The following is a 21,778-nucleotide window of genomic DNA, read 5'->3' as shown; positions in this document are numbered from 1 at the left end:
TGTCTTTTTTTCTTCTAAAAAAAACGACATAGGTACCAATGTCATTTTTGCCCAAAACACGACATATGTACTATGTCGTTTTTTTCCCCCAAAAAAACACATATTGGATTGGATAACTTTATTCATCCCGTATTCGGGAAATTTCATTGCGGCAGTAGCAAGAGGGTGATTAGACAGAACAACAAAGCAAAAGCACAAAGTACAAATCAAATCAAAGTAAACGGGATCATGAAGAATCACCAAATCAAATCATTTAGACAGAAAAGCAGCAAAAACACAAAACGAACAAGAGTGGACGGAGCTACCGCCACCGGCTGCCACTTTAACGGCGTCATCTTGGTTGCGGGAGCAAAAACGGATACAGACTCAAGAAAAAGACGTTGTAAAGTTGGATAAAACTGGAACCACACACGGGAAGTCTTCCACAAGATGGGGAACTTCTATAGACTGGGATCGAGGTAGAGAATATGCAGAGTCACTCTTCCAAGCTTATCCGCACAGTTCCTCAGTAGTCTGGAGCTGAAGACAACAGTAGCAGAGTAGAAGCCCTCGACCCCGTTTCCGGCCTGGTAAGCGCCGACAGCTCTTCCATCTTATCCCAGGAATGCTTCTTCTCCCGGCACTATTGTCCAGCTCCGAATTTCCAGCGGTATTGAGGTGTTGCTCCTTCTGCTGCGTATTGTAACAGCTAGTCCCATGTGTATGACAGCGTAGGCATGGCTGAATGGTTCCAGAAAGAAGCCAGGCTAACAGAACAAAGAAAGTTGTAAAAAGTATCAAGTACAAGGTAAAGTAAAACGGAATGTACAGACGCTCCCCTACTTACGAACGCAATTGGTTCCGAGCGATTGTTCATAAGTTGAATTTGTTTGTAAGCTGATTCAGTGCTATATTTTGTATTATAATTTATGTTTAAGGCTGATATAAGTATATTGAAGGTTTATATAAGTGCATTTGTATGTTTAAGGCTTGTATAAGTAACACGCATTGGTTTGTACTGAAAAAAAAAAAAAGAGAGAATATGTACAGTACTGGAGAGAGAGAGAGATTTATGTATTAGAAACTGAAACTTTCAGAAGTCACTGTGGTCCAGTGGCAAAGACAATGGGTCAGAACTTCAGGTGGACTCGAGTTCAATTCCACTCTTTGCAATTCTCAAATTGTTTATTGAGGTAATGAAAAGGATAGATATAACTTCCAATCACATCATTTCAGAAGTCACTGTGGTCCAGTGGCAAAGACAATGGGTCAAAACTTCAGGTGGACTCAAGTTCAAATCAGGAATGAGTTCAATTCCACTCTTTGCAATTCTCAAATTGTTTATTTAGGTAATGAAAAGGATAGATATAACTTCCAATCAAATCATTTCAGAAGTCACTGTGGTCCAGTGGCAAAGACAATGGGTCAGAACTTCAGGTGGACTCAAGTTCAAATCAGGAATGAGTTCAATTCCACTCTTTGCAATTCTCAAATTGTTTATTTAGGTAATGAAAAGGATAAATATAACTTCCAATCATGTATAGGCGGGCCGCCTCGTGGTGTAGTGGGTAAGTCACCTGCCTGCGACGTGGGTGTCGAGGGTTCACGTCCCGGTGTCGCCAGTCAACGACTGTATGGTGTCGGCAGTCGGCCGAAGGCCGACTGTCGAACACCACCAGGAACCCCCCCCTCCCAACTGTCTTCCGGTCAGCCGAAGGCTGACCGGAAATATTGTTTTGCTGAAAAAAATGACTAAGTCTTTATTTGAATGAAAAAAGGATTACCCATTTACTGAACTACTAGTGTAGTGATTAGTCAAACGAGAGCGGGATTCGAACCCCATCTCCCACATGGCAGTCAAATCCACTAACTTGAGGTCTGTCTGACCCATTGTCTTTGCCACTGGACCACAGTGACTTCTGAAATGAGATGATTGGAAGTTATATTTATCATTTTCATCACCTCAATAAACAATTTGAGATTTGCAAAGAGTGGACTTGAACTCACTCCAGATTTGAACTTGTGTCCAACTTCAATTTCAACCCATTGTTCTTGCCACTGGACCACAGTGTCTTCTGAAATGAAGTGATTGGAAGTTATATTTATCCTTTTCATTACCTCAATAAACAATTTGAGAATTGCAAAGAGTGGAATCAAACTCACTTCTGATTTGAACTTGAGTCCACCTGAAGTTCTGACCCATTGTCTTTGCCACTGCACCACAGTAAAGTTGGAAGTTGTATTTATCCTTTTCATTACCTCAATAAACAATTTGAGAATTGCAACGAGTGGAATTGAACTCACTCCTGATTCCCGCCTCATGTTCTGACCCAATGATTTTGCCAGTGGACCACAGCAACAACTAGAAGGTGAAGAATCAGAAGTCAGATTTATTCTCCGACTCTCTTAGCCTTACTTGCTATGTCATTTTTTAAAGAAAAAAAGCCTTACTATACTATGTCGTTATTTAAGAAAAGAAGCCTTACTATACAATATCGTTTTTTAAGAAAAAAAGGCTTCATCTACTATGTCGTTTTTTAAGAAAAAAAGCCATACTATACTATGTCGTTTTTTAAAGGAAAAAAGCCATACTATACTATGTCGTTTTTTAGGGAAAAAGCCTTCCTCTACTATGTCGTTTTTCAAGAAAAAAAGCCTTACTATACTATGTCGTTTTTTTTTAAAGCCTTACTATACCATGTTGTTTTTTACGAAAAAAAAAGCCTTACTATACTATGTCGTTTTTTACGGAAAAAAAGCCTTACTATAATATGTCGTTTTTTACGAAAGAAAGCCTTACTATACTATGTCGTTTTTTACGAAAAAAAAGCCTTACTATACTATGTCGTTTTTTACGGGAAAAAAAGCCTTACTATATTATGTCGTTTTTTAAGAAAAAAAGCCTTACTATCCTATGTCGTTTTTTACGAAAAAAAAGCCTTACTATACTAGGTCGTTTTTTACGGAAAAAAAGCCTTACTATACTATGTCGTTTTTTACGGAAAAAAAGCCTTACTATACTATGTCCTTTTTAAAGAAAAAAGCCTTACTATACTATGTCGTTTTTTACGAAAAAAAAGCCTTACTATCCTATGTCGTTGTTGTTGTTTTTAAAAAGTCTTACTATACTATGTCGTTTTTTACGGAAGAAAAGCCTTACTATACTATGTCGTTTTTTTACGGAAAAAAAGCCTTACTATAATATGTCGTTTTTTACGAAAGAAAGCCTTACTATACTATGTCGTTTTTTACGAAAAAAAGCCTTACTATATTATGTCAAAAAAAAAACGACAAAAACGACATAGTATTTTTTTAAATAGAATTTTTGGGAAAAAACGACATAGGTACCTAAGACCTTCACTACAAAATCTTCATTGACTCACCGTATCATAGAACTCCAGGAATTGTCAGTTCATATTTCAGTATGAATAAGTTGAATATCAACTAAACCATCACAAGGACACTTATTGATACTTTTTTTTTTTAAAATTCAACACAATATAATTTGAGCAGCTAACCGATGCAAATCACATTCCTGACACCGATACATGTGTCACTACTTGAACGCCTTGACGCTATCGCCAGTCGTTAAACTGCCACCAAACACCCTTCTTAAAACGGAGAAAATGGAAATGGAAGTTTGCCTTTAAAAGGAATGAAATCAATCGTTATTCTCCTCTGTAAGATGTCATTTGCCTTTATATCGAAGCTGGCAGGCTGATGACGGCCTCCGCTTTGTGAGAGAGATTAACAATACGTTAAATGTCTGTCATTATCGGCTAACGGCCACCGGAATCCAAGGCCGTTTCAAACATTTACCAATGTTTATTCTTTGCTATTCCCAAAGACTACATCACATAATAGAACGAGATAGCCAGAAGGTAAGTGCAGTTAAAAAAAACACATACATTTTAGACAAAGGATCAATCCCCAAATATTTGTGTTGGAAATGAATACTGTACTCTTTCAAAACGGCGTCTAAAATGTAATATTCTTAAGTCTTTTTATGATATTTGACTTTTTCAAGGTGACTTAGCCAAAGTGATGTAGCGCCCTGGCGCCTTCTATTGGCCAGTGTTTGCACTCCAGACCACAAATGACAAGTGTAACATAATGGAATGATAAATCTACTAATTTGAAATTAGCAAAATATATTTTTGAGCCATTTTCTATGCAGTGTCTAATGCACCAATCACATGTGATGATGTTAAACATCATATGAAAGAGTTAACTGAAGATAAAGGTAGTGTTTCTAAGTGTATTATTATGACTCATTCATCTTTTCTATTTCCACAGGAGACGAGAAGGAGCACAAACTGACGGTGCACTCCTAAAATTTGCATATTGGCTTGAGCTTTGATGCGGGTTGAGGTAAGAGCCAATCAAAATGCATATTGGTGTGCATGGATCTGCCGTCTTTGTTGGGAGTGTGTGATCAAACATCTATTCTATTCTGATTGTGCCGTTCGGTCATTTGCATTGTGACCGGGGAAATGCAACACAGCATCACGTGGGTAAGCAGTGCCTTCTAGTGGCCACATTATGAACTTACCTAAGCCATCTTCAAGACTTCAAAATGTCACCCATACTCTAAGTCCCCTATTTTCACACCAATCCCAAATCAGTGGCCAACCAATCGCAGGGTACAAGGAGACAAAGGACAACCAATCATAGCTAGGGGCAACATTCCAACTCCACATAGTGAAGACCAATGTTCCCTCTAATTTTTTGTTTGTCTGAGCAGAAAGACAAGCACACTGAGTACCGGTGTGAGCAACATCATCATTGCTTGCTATGGGCACACACCAGTATCATAAGCAGGTGTATGGCTACTAGACATAAATGATTTAGTAATAATAAAATGTCATGATTAATATCTATGAATGGGCGGCCCGGCGGATGAGTGGTTCGCGCGTCGGCCTCAAAGCTAAAAAAAATGGTAATTTATTTTGTGCGCTCCATATGATTTACTGTGCGCAGAGAAGACGAGAGTAGTGCGCAATTGCGCACGCGCGCAGCGTAGAGGGAACACTGGTGAAGACCAACCTGGGATCGAACGCTTGACCCCACAACTGCAAGGCCCGTCGGCCACACAAACCACACGCTAACCACACAAAACATTCATTCATTTCCCCTATTGCTTATCCTTAATAGGGTTGCGGGGGTGCTGGAGCCTATCCCAGCCAACTGTGGGTGGGGGGACGACCTGAATTGATGCCAGCCAATCCCAGGGCACAATAAGACAAAGAACCAATCACTTGTAGGCATAATTTAAAGTAGTCAACCAGCCTGGCATGCATGTGTTTGTGATGTAGGAGCAAACTGGAGTACCCGGAGAAAACCCATGAAGGCAGCGAAGAACATGCAAACTACACAGGAAGGTCGGAACACAGTGGGAATCGATCTCAGAACAGCGAGGCTAATACGGTTACCACTTTTCCACAGTTACACCTGGTTTAAAACATTACATGTCATTTCAAATACAACTTTGCATGTGTGTGGGTATGTGTGTGTATCTACATGAATACATTAATGTCAAGCTAAGCATAGTGTCTCCCAGGGAGAGGATGGGGGCGGGGCCAAACATCAACACGAGAGAACAGATGAGCATCTCGCCGTCACTTTGATTAATTCAGCAACAACAAGGGCGAGGACAAGTAAGACACATAGACGGGGCGGACATAGCGGGAAATCGTCGTTCCTTCTTCGTGGAAAACCGTTAGGCTTCCGTTCCCTCAAGGTCGCCGGGTTAAGAGATAGCCGGGGCGGCGGCGCAGCTGGTGTTGGCCAGCCGGGGCTCTGAGGAGCCCCCCAATCAATGCTGGCGTTTCAGAGCCAAAATGATGAGAAGCCGGCGCTTCAAAACAAGATGGATGAGGGAGAGTGGCGGGGCCAAACAATGCAGATCAATAATATTCACATGCGCTTATTTATTCTTTCATTCTGTGTGTGTGTGGGTGTGAGTGTGGGTATGTTTATGAATAATGATCATAATGTTTTAGAATTTCAGCTGTGAAGGAACCATTCTTAAGCTATTATTCTCTATTGTGTTGCTGGGTTAGGCTCCAACAACCCCCATAACCCACGTTAGGGAGGATAAGCGATAGGGAAAATGAATGAATGAATGGATATGCATTTTTCATTCATTCATTCATTTTATATTGAGGTAAGACAATGACATGACAAAATAGAGAGAAGAAACCATTCGCTTTTTTGCTAGGGGCGATTTAGCATACAATTAGCTTAGCATGCATGTTTTTGGAATGCGGGGGAAAACCGGAGTCGCCAGAGAAAACCCACGCAAGTCCAGGAAGATCACTCCGCAAATTCTACACAGCGACAACCGACCTGGCATCGAACCCACGACACCATGACAAAATACAGAGAAGAAAACATTCACTTTTTCCACTAGGGGGCGATTTAGCATACAATTAGCTTAGCATGCATGTTTTTGTGATGTGGGAGGAAACCGGAGTCCCCAGAGAACACCCACGCAAGCCCAGGGTGAACACTCCGCAAACTCTACACAGCAACGATCGACCTGGCATTGAACCCACGGCACCAGAACTGCAAGCCGACACGCTAAACACTCCTCCACTGGCTGCATTTTTTTCTGCGTATTGCTACATTGTAAATCACAATCCGACTAAAATAACCTTCTCCTGCACACATTTCCAAGCCATCAAGTGGAAAGTTTTCAGAGTTTGTGAAAGGTCGACAAAGGTAATGAGACAGACAAGGTGACGCGAAGGCGACGGAGGACAAGACGCTGTAACAAACACGCAGATCGATAGGAGAGGAGAGGCTAATGGGCTGTAGGCTTTGGCGCCTTCGCCGATATCCACAGGTCTTCTCTTTACTGCGGCCTTTTTAAATCGTTTCGGCCATGACACAAGCACAAAGAGCCGCCACCACGCCGAGTGCCGTCGCTTGTCGTTTGAGCTGTTAATCATGCTAGAGCCACCGTGGGGGGGTCAAATTTTCTTGATCTCCAAATGCCCCATTGGCACGGTGATCCGCGTGCTAGGAAAACACCGGGAATGAAGTGTCCTCTGTCATGTTTCAGAAAATTAGCATTGGGAGAACATGGAAAACTGGATTTCTAAAGCTATTCTAGGTCCTCACATACTGGTTCAGTTTCTATTCTAAGTCCTCACATAGCATTTTTGTTGCTATTCTAGGTCCTCACATACCGTTTTTGATGTCATTCTAGGCCCTCACATACCGTTTTTGTTGCTATTCTAGGTCTTCACATTACATTGTTGTTGTTATTCTAGGTGCTCACATACCTTTTTTTTGCTATACTAGGTCCTCGCGTACCGTTTTGTTGCTATTTTAGGTCCTAACATTACTTTTTTTTTGCTCTTCTAGGTCCTCACATTGCATTTTTTTTGCCATTCTAGGTCCTCACAGACCATATTTTTGCTATACTAGCTGGTCCTCACATACATTTTTTGTTGCTATTCTAGGTCTTGACATACCGTTTTTGTTGCTATTCTAGTTCCTCACGTACTGTTTTTATTCCTATTCTAGGTCCTCACATTCAGTTTTTGTTTCTATCTATGTCGTCACATACCGTTTTTGTTGCTATCCTAGATCCTCACATACTGTTTTTGACGCTATTATAGGGCCTCACGTTCCGTTTATGTTCCTATTCTAGATCCTCACAAAGTTTTTTTTTGCAATTCTAGTTCCTTCTTAGATCTATAAAAAAACTGAATATTCAGGGCTTTTAATCAATTTATTTTTAAAAATCTAAATATTATATCTAAAATGGTCCGGCCCACATGAAATCGAGTTGACGTTAACGCGGCCCGCGAACCAACCCGAGTCCGACACCCCTGATCTACAAGGTTATGATCCACACGGCCAAAGCAGTGTGGGGACCTCTCTCCACTCAAATATTGGACAGCTACAAAAGCAGTTGAGAAAAAAGAGAGATAGCTATTTTAAAGGCCGGACGACGGTACCCTCTTAAGATGTGATCAGGTCCGCCGTCAGTGGTCGAGGGGCTTTTATGATGGATCACCGCGCACAAAAAGCAGCGCTTTGGGCGGCGAGGGGCCGGCGTTTGTGGGGAGGCGGGTTCCTTGACAGCCTGCAGGTGGGAAAATAACCAGCGAGTCGTGTGATGGAGCAGGAGAAAAAAGGTGGAAGGAACTACGGGGTAGAAAGGCGCCATCGATCAGGCGAGGTGGAAAGGATTAAGGGCGACAGCCTCTATTTTGGACGGGATAGATTGGACGGAGGCGGCGTGGACGTGGACGTGGCGCCTCCCTGTTACACACTTGATTTCTGTCCGTGCGAGAGACAGCCGCTATTTGTCTTCTTAGCTTTTAACATTTAGCGTGCGCCTGCAGATGATCATGGTGAATACTAATGGCGGGGGAAAGTCGACTTGATGTGTTTATTTCTGTCGTGCAAGGTGACATTTATCAGATGGCGAGGGGAGTATTGATAGGAACCTTTTACAAGGCACTCCATTAAGAATATGAAATTATATTTGAAAAGGAAGAACATTTAAAGGGTTGTTGAGCACTGGGGGATTAAATTGGGGAAATTTCGTGGTTTTTGTCTGGGCTAGTGTTGGTGGAATTTTCATTTTTTAATTAACTAAATAGTTTTAAATTATTGAATTCAATTTTAATAGTAATGTTTATGTTAAGTTTTATTTTTTAATGAAGTTCCAAGGGATTAAATTGGGCAAATTTCATGTTTTTTTAGTCTGGACTAGTGTTGGTAGAATTTTCATTTTTTAGTTAAATAAATTATGTTAAATTATTGAATTTTAATAGTAATGTTTATGTTAAATTTCATTTTTAATGAAATTCCGAGGGATTAAATTGGGCAAATTTCATGGTTTTAGTCTGGGCTAGTGTTGGTGGAATTTTCATTTTTTAATTAACTAAATTATTCTAAATTATTGAATTCAATTTTCATAGTAATGTTTATGTTAAATTTCATTTTTAAATGAAATTCGGGGATTAAATTGGGCAACTTTCATGTTTTTTTTAGACTGGACAAGTGTTGGTAGAATTTTCATTTTTTAATTAACTAAATTATTTTAAAAAATTGTGAAGACGCTGCACTGTCTTGGGTGACTGAGTCCGAGCAGACTCTAACACGCAAAATGCCTTTTCTTTTTAAGTAAACGGCATTTCTTAGCCTGAAAAGATAGAAATGCCAAACATTACACACAAAAACTTGAAACATTTCTACACAAGCTGTGAAAATTTGAGGTCATCCCAACAAAAATTGTCTCTACGAGCATAGGGCGGAGTGTTGCATTTTTTCAGCGTTTTTTTTCCCCATTAGTCAGTGCGAATGGCAGAGCGATCGCTAATACGAGAGGAGTATATACTACTTCTCGTTGGCAAATGGTCGTGCGTTATCCTATTGTGAGGACATTTGTGTGCGCCATTTTGGGAATATTTTGAAGGGAATACAAAAATCAAACAACCCTCGATAGGTTGCATCTGAAAGTCAGGGTGGAGGCGGGGCCAATATAGCCAACCCGGGAGAAGAAAGGTATCAAAATGTAAAACAAAATTAGAATTAAGTTTAGTGTAAAGTTAGATTTTCTGCATCGTAATCCAAGTTCATTTACATTTGTCTATGTGATGTTACGAGCGTGTTGCCGTGCAAAAAGTCTCCACCCCCCCCCCCCAACTCAAGACCCTCACGACAATCAGACATAAATCCAAACCAATAGATGTTGCTTCACGGCCAAGCTATATTATATTTAAGCGATACAGGAGAGATAAGACACGTACAGAAAAGCCTGGTTTCCACCATGTCAACACGCGTGGAAAGTTCTGGTCAGAAAACGAGGACCAGGAGAAGTGCACCAAATGCTAATAATGCTTCTTAAAAAAAAAAAAAACACTGATCATAAAAATACAAAACGTCAAGATGTGGAAAACGTCTGGGTGAGTTACACATCACAGATCCACTGCACAATGTCATGTAACATCATGAGCAATAAGTTAAATAAAAGCATCTGCGCCTTTAAAAATACGGGAAAGATAATAACAACGTGGAAAACCTTACAAATTCCCACGGACAGAAAATGTTACTTTTCCAGTTTGCTGATCTTCTCTTCGTTCTTCTTCACTCAGTTCAGTAGTCAAGTACTCCAGGAAGGACAAACACATTTGTGTTCTGAGGGGTTTCGTAAAGGCCCGCTTGAAGGGGTTCTTCGGGGGTCCTTTCCTTGCCGGGTTACGGCCATCTGCCTGCGCACGAACGGCAACACTGGTCCCCGTAGAACTTGTGGCCGCAGACCCCGTGTTGAGGGACCAGGTGGCACCAGCTGAAGCGGTCCACGCAGGGGGGATCGCCTGAGGAGAGGGGAAAACATGGCGCTTGGGTTCAGGGAAGCGAGGAAAGCGGGTTGTTTTGTTGAGGCCAAATTTCAGAATAAGAGACAAAAGTATTTTTCATGTTGGATTTGGTTGAGTTGGTCAATTTAAAGGGTTTTTTGGGTGCACTATTTTTGTTTTTAATGCTTTGTATTTTTTTCAGTCAATGTTTTCATATTAAAGTCATTTTTCAACTTGAAATTTTGGCCAAATTCCCATTTTTCAATTGGGAATTTTGGCCAAATTCCCATTTTTCAATTGGGAATTTTGGCCAAATTCCCATTTTTCAATTGGGAATTTTGGCCAAATTCCCATTTTTCAATTGGGAATTTTGGCCAAATTCCATTTTTCAATTGGGAATTTTGGCCAAATTCCATTTTTCAATTGGGAATTTTGGCCAAATTCCATTTTTCAATTGGGAATTTTGGCCAAATTCCCATTTTCAATTGGGAATTTTGGCCAAATTCCCATTTTCTAATTGGGAATTTTGGCCAAATTCCCATTTTCAATTGGGAATTTTGGCCAAATTCCCATTTTCAATTGGGAATTTTGGCCAAATTCCCATTTTCAATTGGGAATTTTGGCCAAATTCCCATTTTCAATTGGGAATTTTGGCCAAATTCCCATTTTCAATTGGGAATTTTGGCCAAATTCCCATTTTCAATTGGACATTTTGGCCAAATTCCCATTTTCAATTGGACATTTTGGCCAAATTCCCATTTTTCAATTGGACATTTTGGCCAAATTCCCATTTTTCAATTGGACATTTTGGCCAAATGCCCATTTTTTCAATTTGAAATTTTGGCCAAATTACAATTTTTCAATTTGAAATTTTGGGCAAATTCCAATCTTTCAATTTGAAATTTTGGCCAAATTCCCATTTTTCATTTAGAAATTTTGGCCAAATTCCCATTTTTCAATTTGAAATTTTGGGCAAATTCCAATCTTTCAATTTGAAATTTTGGCCAAATTCCCATTTTTCAATTTGAAATTTTGGCCAAATTCCCATTTTTCTATTTGGCCTCTCCCAGCCAACTACAGCGACAGCCTCAATCAGTGGCCAGCCAATCGCAGGTCACAAGGAGACGAACAACCAATCACTCATAGCTGGGAACTGGTTAGCATTCAATTAACCTAGCATGAACTGTGAGGCGGACACACTAACCCCAAAATTTTTTGAGGCAAAAACAAAAATGTTTGTCTTAGTTTTTAGAGGCGTGTTTAGCGGGCATTTGACCTCTGAGTGTGATTCCGTCAGCCGTGACGCGGTTGTGGTGTTGCGGCGGTGGTGCGGGGGCGGGGCCGGGGCAAAACTGGGTGTTGCAAGCCTGCGAAGCGAGCGGTCGCTGCTGAGGCGGGCATCCGGCCACCGGACGACCGTGAAGCAGGCAGTGCACGCCGCGGGTCTGGACGCCGCCGCCGCAGGACACGGAACACTGAAGGCGGGAAAGAAAATAAAGTTAGAGGACAAAGTTGCCCTCCGGCCAAACAAACATGGCCGCCGCAGGAATCAAACACTGGCCTCAAAAGTATCGTGGGTTAACTTGATTTCTAATGCATGAGGACCAAGAAGACTAACATGGTGCCCACAAACCTGAAACGTGCTCGCACTGATGTTTACAAACTTTTGACGTTTATTTGGAAAATAACTTTATTTGGTCAGATTTGAACTTTTTTTCCTTTGGGAATTGGTGTTTGCTTTTTTTTTAACTGTAGAAAATGACTTAATTTCTTCTGAGAAGATTTAGAGACAATTTACATATTTGTTTTTTTTAAATTTGTTTTTAAGAAAAGTGCTGCAAACAGTGTTTTGGTTAAATAAAATGCTCAATAAATATAAATAACTGTTAATACACTTTTTCACCAAGAAGAATAGATTTTGAAACAGAAAATGAATTTTTAGGGTGACTTTAAGTTCGACAAACCTTAAACTTTCTGTTTCAAAAATGCATTTAATACTTTTGATCTTGATTTAGCAATATATTGAGTTGATTTAAAGCTTCACCACGAATAACTAATCAATAATTAATAACAATGAATAATAAATGAATAAGCAACAAATAAATAAGTAGTCAAAAACAGGTAGGAAGTAGGAAAAAAGTAGGAAAATGCTCAAATAACAACAAACAAAGGGACACAAATAAAAATTATGAATAAATAATGAATAAGTACGTAATATATAAAGAAGTAGTAAACATAATAATTAAGTAGTCGTCAACATAGATAAGTAGGAAAATGCACAAATAACAACAACAAAGAAAGGGACAGATAAATAAATAACAATTATGAATACATGTCATAAATAAAGACGTAGTCAACATACTAAATAAGTAGTCGTCAACATAATAAGTAGTCATCAACATAGATAAGTTGTCAACATAGATAAGTAGTCAACATAGATAAGTAGTCAACATAGATAAGTAGCGAACATAGATAAGTCGTCGACATAGATAAGTCGTCGACATAGATAAGTCGTCGACATAGATAAGTCGTCAACATAGATAAGTCGTCAACATAGATAAGTCGCCGGCATAGATCAGTCGTCGACATAGATAAGTCGTCGACATAGAAAGTCGTCGACATAGATAAGTCGTCAACATAGATAAGTCGCCAACATAGATAAGTCGTCAACATAGATCAGTCGTCAACATGGATCAGTCGTCAACATAGATCAGTCGTCAACATAGATCAGTCGTCAACATAGATCAGTCGCCAACATAGATAACTCGTCAACATAGATCAGTCGCCAACATAGATAAGTCGTCAACATAGATCAGTCGCCAACATAGATCAGTCGTCAACATAGATCAGTCGTCAACATAGATCAGTCGTCAACATAGATCAGTCGTCAACATAGATCAGTCGTCAACATAGATAAGTCGTCAACATAGATAAGTCATCAACATAGATAAGTCGTCAACATTTACGAAGCTGGACAAGACGGGCACGCACCTGTTGCCATGGAGAAGAATACCAGCTTGACACCACAGCACCGGGGACGAGGGTCCTGCCCGGCAGGACCCGGGCCAGCTCGGGGCACGGACCCCTGTCGCAAGCCTGCTGGAGATCGGCGGCGGGTTTGACCAGGTTCCTGCACCTCCTCACGGGAAACTCCACAAAACTGCAAGGAAATTTAACACAGAAGTAAATCAAACCTTCCTCAATTTGCGGATTGAAATGATATCATTGTTGTGGTGAGTTCTTTTCTTACCTTCCCTGAAAATCTTTCTCCCCACAGCGAACTTCTCTCTTTTGGAAGCCAGGTCCACATGACCTGGAGCACTAAAAATGACACAAATTTAACAATTCACGAATGAATTTTCAACTTCTAGATTTTATTTGTGTTTGTTTTTGCTTTTAACAGTGTGGATCAGTGGTGCCCAACCCATGAATAAAAGCCTAACGCCCATTTCTTAGTTCATTCATTCATTTTCTATTGTATAAGCTGTACCCTTAAAATTGCCTTAAATTTGTTGAATTTTACTATTTCTTTCATATAAGCCTTACCCTTAAAATTGTTGAATTTTACAATTTCTCTTGTGTAAGCCGTACCCTTAAAATTGTTGAATTTTATTATTTATCTCATATAAGCCGCATCCTTAAATATGCCCTAAAATTGTTGAATTTTACAATTTCTCACGCATAAGCCGCACCCTTAAAATTGCCTTAAAATTGTTGAATTTTACAATTTCTCTCATATAAGCCGCACTCTCAAAATGGCCTTAATTTTGTTGAATTTTACAATTTCTCTCATATAAGCCGCACCCTTAAAATTGCCTTAGTATTGTTGAATTTTACAATTTCTCTCGTATAAGCCGCACCCTTAAAATTGCCTTAATTTTTTGCGACAAATACGGCGTAAATGCAAGAAAATATGGTAAATGTCCTTTTTCGGTGAAATGTATTTGCATGCTGCTTTTCCATATTTGGGTCAAACTCAAATGTGCATTCTGACCTCTCCCCAGGAAGTGTACGTCCACTGCAGTCTGTCATTCTTGGGGCAGCGGCGCAAGACGCAGCTGTCCTGGGCTTTGGGTCGCTGGTTCTGTCTGCACATGCTGTCAGGCACCACCGCCGGCACCCCGGGGTCGCCGCTTTGGCAGAACACGCTTCGTTTCCTCAGGCCACGGCCGCAACTCTTGGAGCACTGTGGGCGGAGCAACAAAAAAACAGGTGAGGCACAGGTGGAGTCCTCTGGGAGGGTTAAATGAGGTCGTCATATTTTTTTCCAAGCTCGTAATTTTAAATTCTGCAATCCAGTTTATGAATGACTTCTTCAAGCAACCGTTATTTTAAAAAAAGTGATATTTATATAGATATAACTGGATGAATTCATTCATTTTCTGTATCGCTTACAAGGGTCGCAGGGGGTGCTGGAGCCTGAATTGGTGGTCAGCCAATTTCTTTAATTGGACATATAAAATGAGTAGAAATTGTAAATGTATTTTTCAAAGTAAAATATGATAGAATAACATATGCAGTAATAAAAAAGTGATGTTTTTAACTGATTCCATGGAGAATAATAATAACTGAGGGGCTTCCATTACCGCCCCCTGCTGACAAATTGTTGGCACTACCACACAAATCCATATGTACATATAGGATGACTAGAAATGTCCATAAAATTAGATATTAAATAATACGACTTTATTTCAATTCAAATAACTACTTAAAAACATTTTAACACATACAACATATAACACGCATGTTGACATGTACAAGAACATAATTTTTTATTCCTTAATTAAAATCAAAACACAAATACAGGCACACTGATTAAGAAAAGGGGAGGAGCTTCTCCATAATAATAATAATAATAATAATAATAATAATAATAATGATAATAATGATAAAAAATAATAATGATGATAATAATAATAAAGATAATAATAATAATTCAACTAATAATAATAATGATAATAATAATTTTCATAATATTAATAATAATTCTACTACTAATAATAAAAATAATAAAGATAATAATAATTATACTAATAATAATAATAAAAATAATCATGATAATAATAATTATCATAATATTTATAATTATTCTACTACTACTAATAATAATAATAATAATAATGATAATAATAATACTAATAATAATAATAATACATTTGTAATATAGTGACACTAACGACTTTGTCTCAAAGTTAAGGTTAATAGAAAGTAAAGTAGGTTAACAGACCATAGGAATGTTAAAATTTCACTTTTTACTTAAATTCATGGATATAAAGTAAATTTAATTCGGGCTTCATTTGAAGGCAGGTGAATTGTGATTTAGCAAAAGATCCCTTAGAGGGGGCTAGAGAGCCGAGGATGAGTGATACACGAATTGTGAATAAAATTGTGCACGAATGCGTGTGGCCGCCTTCACTCTAATTTTGCAAACATCATATAAAACATATTTTAATTGAAGGCCACGAATCCTCTACTTGTATTTATACATATCCATAAATGTAAAGAGATGATTATTGCTATTATAATTAACTACAGAGCGAATACTACACTATGTGGGTCTTTAACAACTGTTGCGCTCACGATGATGTTTTTTAAGTCCTCAATTTAGTCCCCCAAAAATGTTTGTGACTTTTTTTCCAAGATCTGTTCCATATGTCGAATAGAAATTTTGGGATAGACTGAAATAGACATTAGAGTACCTGCGACCAAGCGCCCGTGTTCCATGCGGGTGGGCAGGCCTGGGTGTTGCAAGGCCGGAGTTGCGCCGGCGAGACCACGGGGCAGAGGGAGTGGGCCGCCGCCTCCTCGCGTTGGTAGGTGACTTTCCGCATGCAGCGTAGCGTCCTGGCCTGCTGGCCTCCGCCGCACGAGCGACTGCATGCCGCCCATTCTCCGCTCCACCAACTGCGGGGACCACAGAAACAGAGGACTGGATTATTCGGACTATAAGTCGCACTTTAGTATGAGTTGCACTACCCAAAAAACTGAATCGGTGGCTAGCCGATTTGCTTGGTACAAGGAAATAAACTATCAATTTACAAGAGACAATTTAGCGTACAATTAGCTTAGCATGATGGTTGTTGGGATGTGGAGGGGAAACTGGAGAACCCGGAGAAAACCCATGCTAGCCCGGGGAGATTACAGGATTTTATAAATGGATCTTGAATGAATATTAAAAAAGGCAAATTGTGTATTCAAAAGTGTGGCCTTATATTCATTCATTTTCTGTACCGCTAATCCTCAAGGCTCGCAGGGGATGCTGGAGCCAAGCTGATGCATTTTAGTGGCATTTTAGCGTATAATTAGCTTAGCATGCCTGTTTTGGGGATGCGGGGAGTAAATTGGAGAAGCCGCAGAAAACCCATGGAAGCACAGGGAGAAACTAGGATTTAAAAAATGGATTTTAAATGAATACAAAAAACTGCAGTAATTAAAATGTGACCTTTCATTAATTTTCTCTACCGCTAATCCTCACAAGGGTTGCAGGGGGTGCTGGAGCCAAGCCCAGCTGACTTCAGGCAGCAGGCAGGGCACAAGGAGACAAACAACCAATCAAACTCATCCATTGGGACAATTTAGCCAATCAAACTCATCCATCGGGACAATTTAGCTTTAGCGTACAATTAGCATAACATGCTTCAACCCTTTGGGATGTGGGAGGAAACCGGAGTACCCGGAGAAAACCTACCCAACCAATCCAATCCATTGGGACAATTTAGCCAATCAAACTCATCCATCGGGACAATTTAGCTTTAGCATACAATTAGCATAACATGCTTCAACCCTTTGGGATGTGGGAGGAAACTGGAGTACCCGGAGAAAACCCACCCAACCAAGAAATTTCCCGAATACGGGATGAAATAAATTTCTAACCTAAGCCTTAACCTAACTCCACACAGTAAGGACCCACCCGGGATCAAACCCTCGACCCCAGAACTGCGAGCCCTACACGCTAACCGTTCGCCCACTTAGCGATTCATTCAGTCAAATTCCATTCTGGTAAAGTGGTCGGGGTTCTCCGTCTACCAGTCGGGCCCCGTCCCAAACAAAAAGGGCTGTGTCCGGACGTGCAACGGGGGCCCTTTAATACCTTTGGCCGAGATAAGAGAAAGGCAATGCCCGAGATTGGCGGCAGGAAACGTCGTCTCAAGTGTTGGCGACGGAGCCCGTGCCTTGGGCTTTGCGGGCGCCCGCCCCGCGCGCGCGTCGACATCCCCGAGCATCCCACGAATGCTTCGGCGTGTCTATTTCGGCCTCGCGGCTTGGAAGCGCCACGCGTAATTGCAGCATTAGTGGAAGTGCTCATGCTCTGCCTGACCCCAAAACGCCGTGCCCTGTCTTTTCGGCGCGGCGTGGATGTAAATCACTTCGGGAAAGGCCTTTCGCCGGGGCGCTGCTTCGACTCGAACGCCACCGCAGCGCTCCGGCCTTCACACGTGCACGCCCTCCGTTTTGGAAGGCCGAGACATGGGTGGGCTGATCGTCTGTGGACGTTTTGTCCAAGTGAAAATATGTCTTTAAAAATTAAATCAAACAATGGGATTGGTTTGGGCTCAATATCCATATCAGAATTCATCAACTCTGAAATTCAAATACAATATTGACGTCTCAAAAATGCGTCTTATACTCCAGACTATGCTTTCTATTCATTTTGCATTTTCTGCGTGATTCGTCTTATATTGTTTTTATCAGAGAAAACTGGTGAAAAAAACATAAGATTTATAGATCTAGAACATATAATGTTATTAAAAGTCAGGTTTAGTAGATGAAATTGATGTTTTCATTTTTAAAAAAGGATCTTCTGTGAAAGCATTGATCTGCTATAAGTAGAGAGCCGAACTGTAAATGCACTCAGGGAATTTCTTAAAAAGGAAAAGGAGAGATTAAAGAGTGGGCAGAGGAGGACGAAGAGGAGGAGGAGGAGGAGGAAGGTAACCCGATAGACCACGGACAAAGTGCAGACTCCCCTGAACCGCGAAGCGAGGGTGCGCAAGCCTGTAATAAAAGCGGCGCAACATTTGGCAACATGGGCGCACATGCCGCAAACCACACCACGTACACACCCAAGTTTGAGCGCACGCGCACTTACTATGCCGGGCAGGGCTGTGTGTTGCAGAGGTGCGAGCCCAGCGTGGGTCGAGTGAGCGGATTGCACATGGTGGCGTTGACGTGAACTTTCTGGTCCTGCATGCAGATAGCCTTGGTGGAGATGCGTCCTGCAGACATTAAAACGACAAGAGGATTTTTGGTGTAATATTTTAAAATGTGTTGCACATGTAAGGTACAGTAAGGTCTTATAAGACGCAGCATTTGTGGTGGGTTGAGTTACACATGCACTATATAGAGCTGTAGTAGTAATAAGAGTAACAGTAGGGGTTGTGTTACATGTCCATTAAATAAAGCTGTGGTAGTAGTAATCATAAGGGTTGTGTTATAGATCCACTAGATGGAGCTGTATTAGTCATAGTTGTAGTAGTAGTAGTAGAAGTGGTGGCAGTAATAGTAGTAGTGGTAGTAAAAGTAGTAGTAGCAGTAGTAGTAGTAGTAGGAGGAGGAGTAGTAGTAGTGGTAGTAAAAGTAGTAGTAGCAGTAGTAGTAATAGTAGGAGTAGTAGTGGTAGTAAAAGTAGTAGTAGCAGGAGGAGGAGTGGTAGTAAAAGTAGTAGTAGCAGTAGTAATAGCAGTAGTAGTAGGAAAAGTAGTAGTAGCAGTAGTAATAGCAGCAGTAGTAGTATTAAAAGTAGTAGTAGTAGTAATAGTAGGAGGAGTAGTAGTGGTAGTAAAAGTAGTAGTAGTACTAGGAGGAGTAGTGGTAGTAAAAGTAGTAGTAGTACTAGGAGGAGGAGTGGTAGTAAAAGTAGTAATAGCAGTAGTAGTAGGAAGAGGAGTATGTAGTAGTTGTAGGAGAAGGAGTAGTGGTAGTAGCAGTAGTAGCAGTAGTAGCAGTAGGAGGAGGAGGAGTACTGGTAGTAAAAGTAGTAGGAGGAGGAGTAGTACTGGTAGTAGTAGTAGTAGTAGTAAGAAGAGGAGTAGTAGTTGTAGGAGGAGGAATAGTAGTAGTGATTTGGGGGTTTGTTATACATTCACTAGATAAAACTGTAGTAGTATTAGTACTAGGAGGAGGAGTAGTACTGGTAGTAAAAGTAGTAGTAGTTGTAGAAGTTGTGGGTTGTGTTATTTATTAACTAGATAGTTCTGCTCTAGTAGTGGTAGTGCCTGAGACCCTAAATCGCGAAATAGTGGGCAGAGAAGGACTTTACTTGGGAGCATCCATCAATTGATGAAAGTTAGCTTGGAAAAAATATTGGACACGGGAATGGATGCAGAAGTCCTCTCCTTTTACCACAGTGACGGTAAATAAATACTGCTTGAAAGACTGATTTTTGGACAATACATCCTCCCATTTGCATTCAACAGGCTCAACAGACATCTGTCCTGTGAGTTCACTTTTGCTTTGAGATTTTAGCTGTCATTTGTGATTAACAAGGATTGAAAAGCCTCCTTCAAGATGACATTTTAACTGCAATGGACAATGAATAATGTTGCAACTTTGGGAACAAAATGTCCTTGTCCTTACATTAAAATTCCAAATGTGCATGCATCCAATCCCTTTTGATTAGAACGGGCGAATGAAAGTTCTTCTAGGTGACTTCCTGTTGGATTGGGCCATTTTCAAATTCCTGATGAACTCATTGGCCGCCATTAGTAATCACACAACTCACACACCTAGTTTTGCGGTGTCCTTGTCGAAAAAAAATGAAAGCATTTAATCATATTCGGAGAGCTACAAAGTGCCCGTGGGCCGCACGTTTGACACCACCAGTCTACTGTTCATTGGTGTTGTGTACGTTTTGAACTTTTGGAGGACTACTTTTCCCGTTTTTGCCTGCCAACTTTGTCGTGGCGTGACTCATCCCGACGGTGGAAGGCTCACATTGCCAAAAAAAATCTTGCAACATGATCACGGCACGCAGACATGAAAGCAAAAGTAAACTCTTCCAACTCACCTCCGGCGCAGGGAGCGGAACAGTCGGAACGCACCACACCCCAGCTGTAGTCTGGCTTTCGCTCGGTGCGAGGTAGCGTGTACTCCCAAACCACGCCGGGGTTTTTGCCTTGCAAGAGAATCTAGAAGAACACAATGAAAAACCTGTAAGACAGATACAAACTTGACCGGCGTCCAGTTAAGAACAAAACATTGCAAGTTTATTCATTCATTATCTCAACCGCTTATCCGCACATGGGTCGCGGGGGTGCTGGAGCCTATCCCAGCTAACTACGGCACCAGGCAGGGGACACCTTGAATCGGTGGCCTGCCAATCGCAGGGCACAAGGAAACAAACAACCAATCACTCATGGCTATGGACAATTTTGCGTGTGCGGTCGATTGGTCGGCGTCTTTTGGTCGCCGGTCTTTTGGTCGCAGTCTTTTGGTCGCCCCGACCGCGACAACGGGCGACCAAAAGACCGGCGACAAAACAAGGTAAAACAACAGTCTATGCATCAATAAAAGCCAACAATGGCCATGAGCATTTTCACTGAACCGACGTGTGAGTGTAGAAGACTTTGTATGTACATGCGTTGTCCCTTTAAGAAGCGACGTCAGTCAGGGTCTTAACAATTTCTCCAACAAAAAACAATAAAAGTCCGGGAAATTTGGAGCTTTTCTTTAGCCTAATAATTACTAGGACATTAAGTATGACTAAAATAAAATAAATAGTAATTCACAGTTTGTATTTAGGGAATTTGAGCAATGATTTAAATGGTAATTATCACTTACCTTCCGGGCGACCAAAAGATCGGCGACCAAAAAAACGGCGACCAATCGACCGTGTACCCAATTTTGCACACAATTTTGCGCCCAATGTTGCGCCCAATTAGCCTAGCATGCATGTTTTTGGGTTGCGGGAATAAACTGGAGAACCCGGAGAAAACCCATGCAAACCCTGGGAGAACATGCAAACTCCACATAGTGAAGACCACCCTGTTATCGAACCCTGTGAGGCTAACGTGCTAACCACTCGTACACCAGGCCGCCACGTAGCGACCAATAAATAAATCTAAGCAAAATCATGAAACTAAATCATCAAAATACTAAAATAAAAACACAGTGTCCATATATATATATATATATATATATATATATATATATATATATATATATACGTATAATTTTGTTAGCTTAAGTTTCATAATTTAGCTTATAGTCTTATATTCTTGTTGCAACTTGCAACCCTTTGTTTTGTGCCAAAAAATTGGAATCGTTTTTTCACTCAAACCTGACTTCATAGTTCACCCATGACCCCAAATTAAAAAAAAATTGGACCGAAAACTCGCAACAAACGTCTTGGCGAACATTTTCGCCGCCCTGAGGTCTGGTAGCCACGAAAACCCGGACTGGACCAGAAGGCCAAACATCACAAAACTCCACTAGCGGTCCAGAAGAGCTGATCACAGACGCCACGTTCAAAGACATCT

General features: G+C 40.7%; 1 protein-coding gene and 2 long non-coding RNA genes across 5 annotated transcripts in view; 1 reads left to right on the top strand and 2 right to left on the bottom strand.

The window, feature by feature from the left end:
* The window catches only part of LOC144065902 (uncharacterized), a 60,880-nt gene extending 46,055 nt beyond the window's left edge, over nucleotides 1–14,825 (top strand). The window contains exons 3-4 of the long non-coding RNA XR_013297348.1: nucleotides 4,276–4,350; nucleotides 14,306–14,825. This is a non-coding gene — a long non-coding RNA (uncharacterized LOC144065902). The remainder of the gene's footprint in view (nucleotides 1–4,275; nucleotides 4,351–14,305) is intronic.
* Nucleotides 1,412–2,509, bottom strand: LOC144067555 (uncharacterized). Of its 2 annotated transcripts, XR_013297978.1 has the most exons (4): nucleotides 2,284–2,294; nucleotides 2,143–2,193; nucleotides 1,987–2,054; nucleotides 1,412–1,898 (listed from the first exon to the last, which is right to left on the bottom strand). It is a non-coding gene; the product is annotated as an uncharacterized LOC144067555 (long non-coding RNA). The 2 variants fall into 2 exon arrangements; XR_013297976.1 differs by having other exon boundaries at nucleotides 2,143–2,509.
* Nucleotides 9,691–21,778, bottom strand: part of adamts18 (ADAM metallopeptidase with thrombospondin type 1 motif, 18) — a 60,708-nt gene continuing 48,620 nt past the window's right edge. The window contains exons 18-25 of one of the 2 annotated variants that reach the window (XM_077589121.1): nucleotides 20,308–20,428; nucleotides 18,391–18,517; nucleotides 16,001–16,205; nucleotides 14,296–14,487; nucleotides 13,552–13,622; nucleotides 13,293–13,461; nucleotides 11,578–11,776; nucleotides 9,691–10,319 (exon numbers count right to left, since the gene is read on the bottom strand). In XM_077589121.1, coding sequence (XP_077445247.1) covers nucleotides 10,201–10,319; nucleotides 11,578–11,776; nucleotides 13,293–13,461; nucleotides 13,552–13,622; nucleotides 14,296–14,487; nucleotides 16,001–16,205; nucleotides 18,391–18,517; nucleotides 20,308–20,428 — 1,203 coding nt within the window. In that variant the 3' untranslated portion in view covers nucleotides 9,691–10,200. Of the gene's footprint in view, nucleotides 10,344–11,577; nucleotides 11,777–13,292; nucleotides 13,462–13,551; nucleotides 13,623–14,295; nucleotides 14,488–16,000; nucleotides 16,206–18,390; nucleotides 18,518–20,307; nucleotides 20,429–21,778 lie in introns of both variants that reach the window. The other variant, XM_077589130.1, reaches the window with a different exon arrangement.

Source organism: Stigmatopora argus, chromosome 2 (assembly GCF_051989625.1).
Source record: "Stigmatopora argus isolate UIUO_Sarg chromosome 2, RoL_Sarg_1.0, whole genome shotgun sequence".
Lineage (NCBI taxonomy): Eukaryota > Metazoa > Chordata > Actinopteri > Syngnathiformes > Syngnathidae > Stigmatopora > Stigmatopora argus.
Note: the sequence above shows the minus strand (reverse complement) of the source record. Positions and strands in the feature narration are given on the sequence as shown.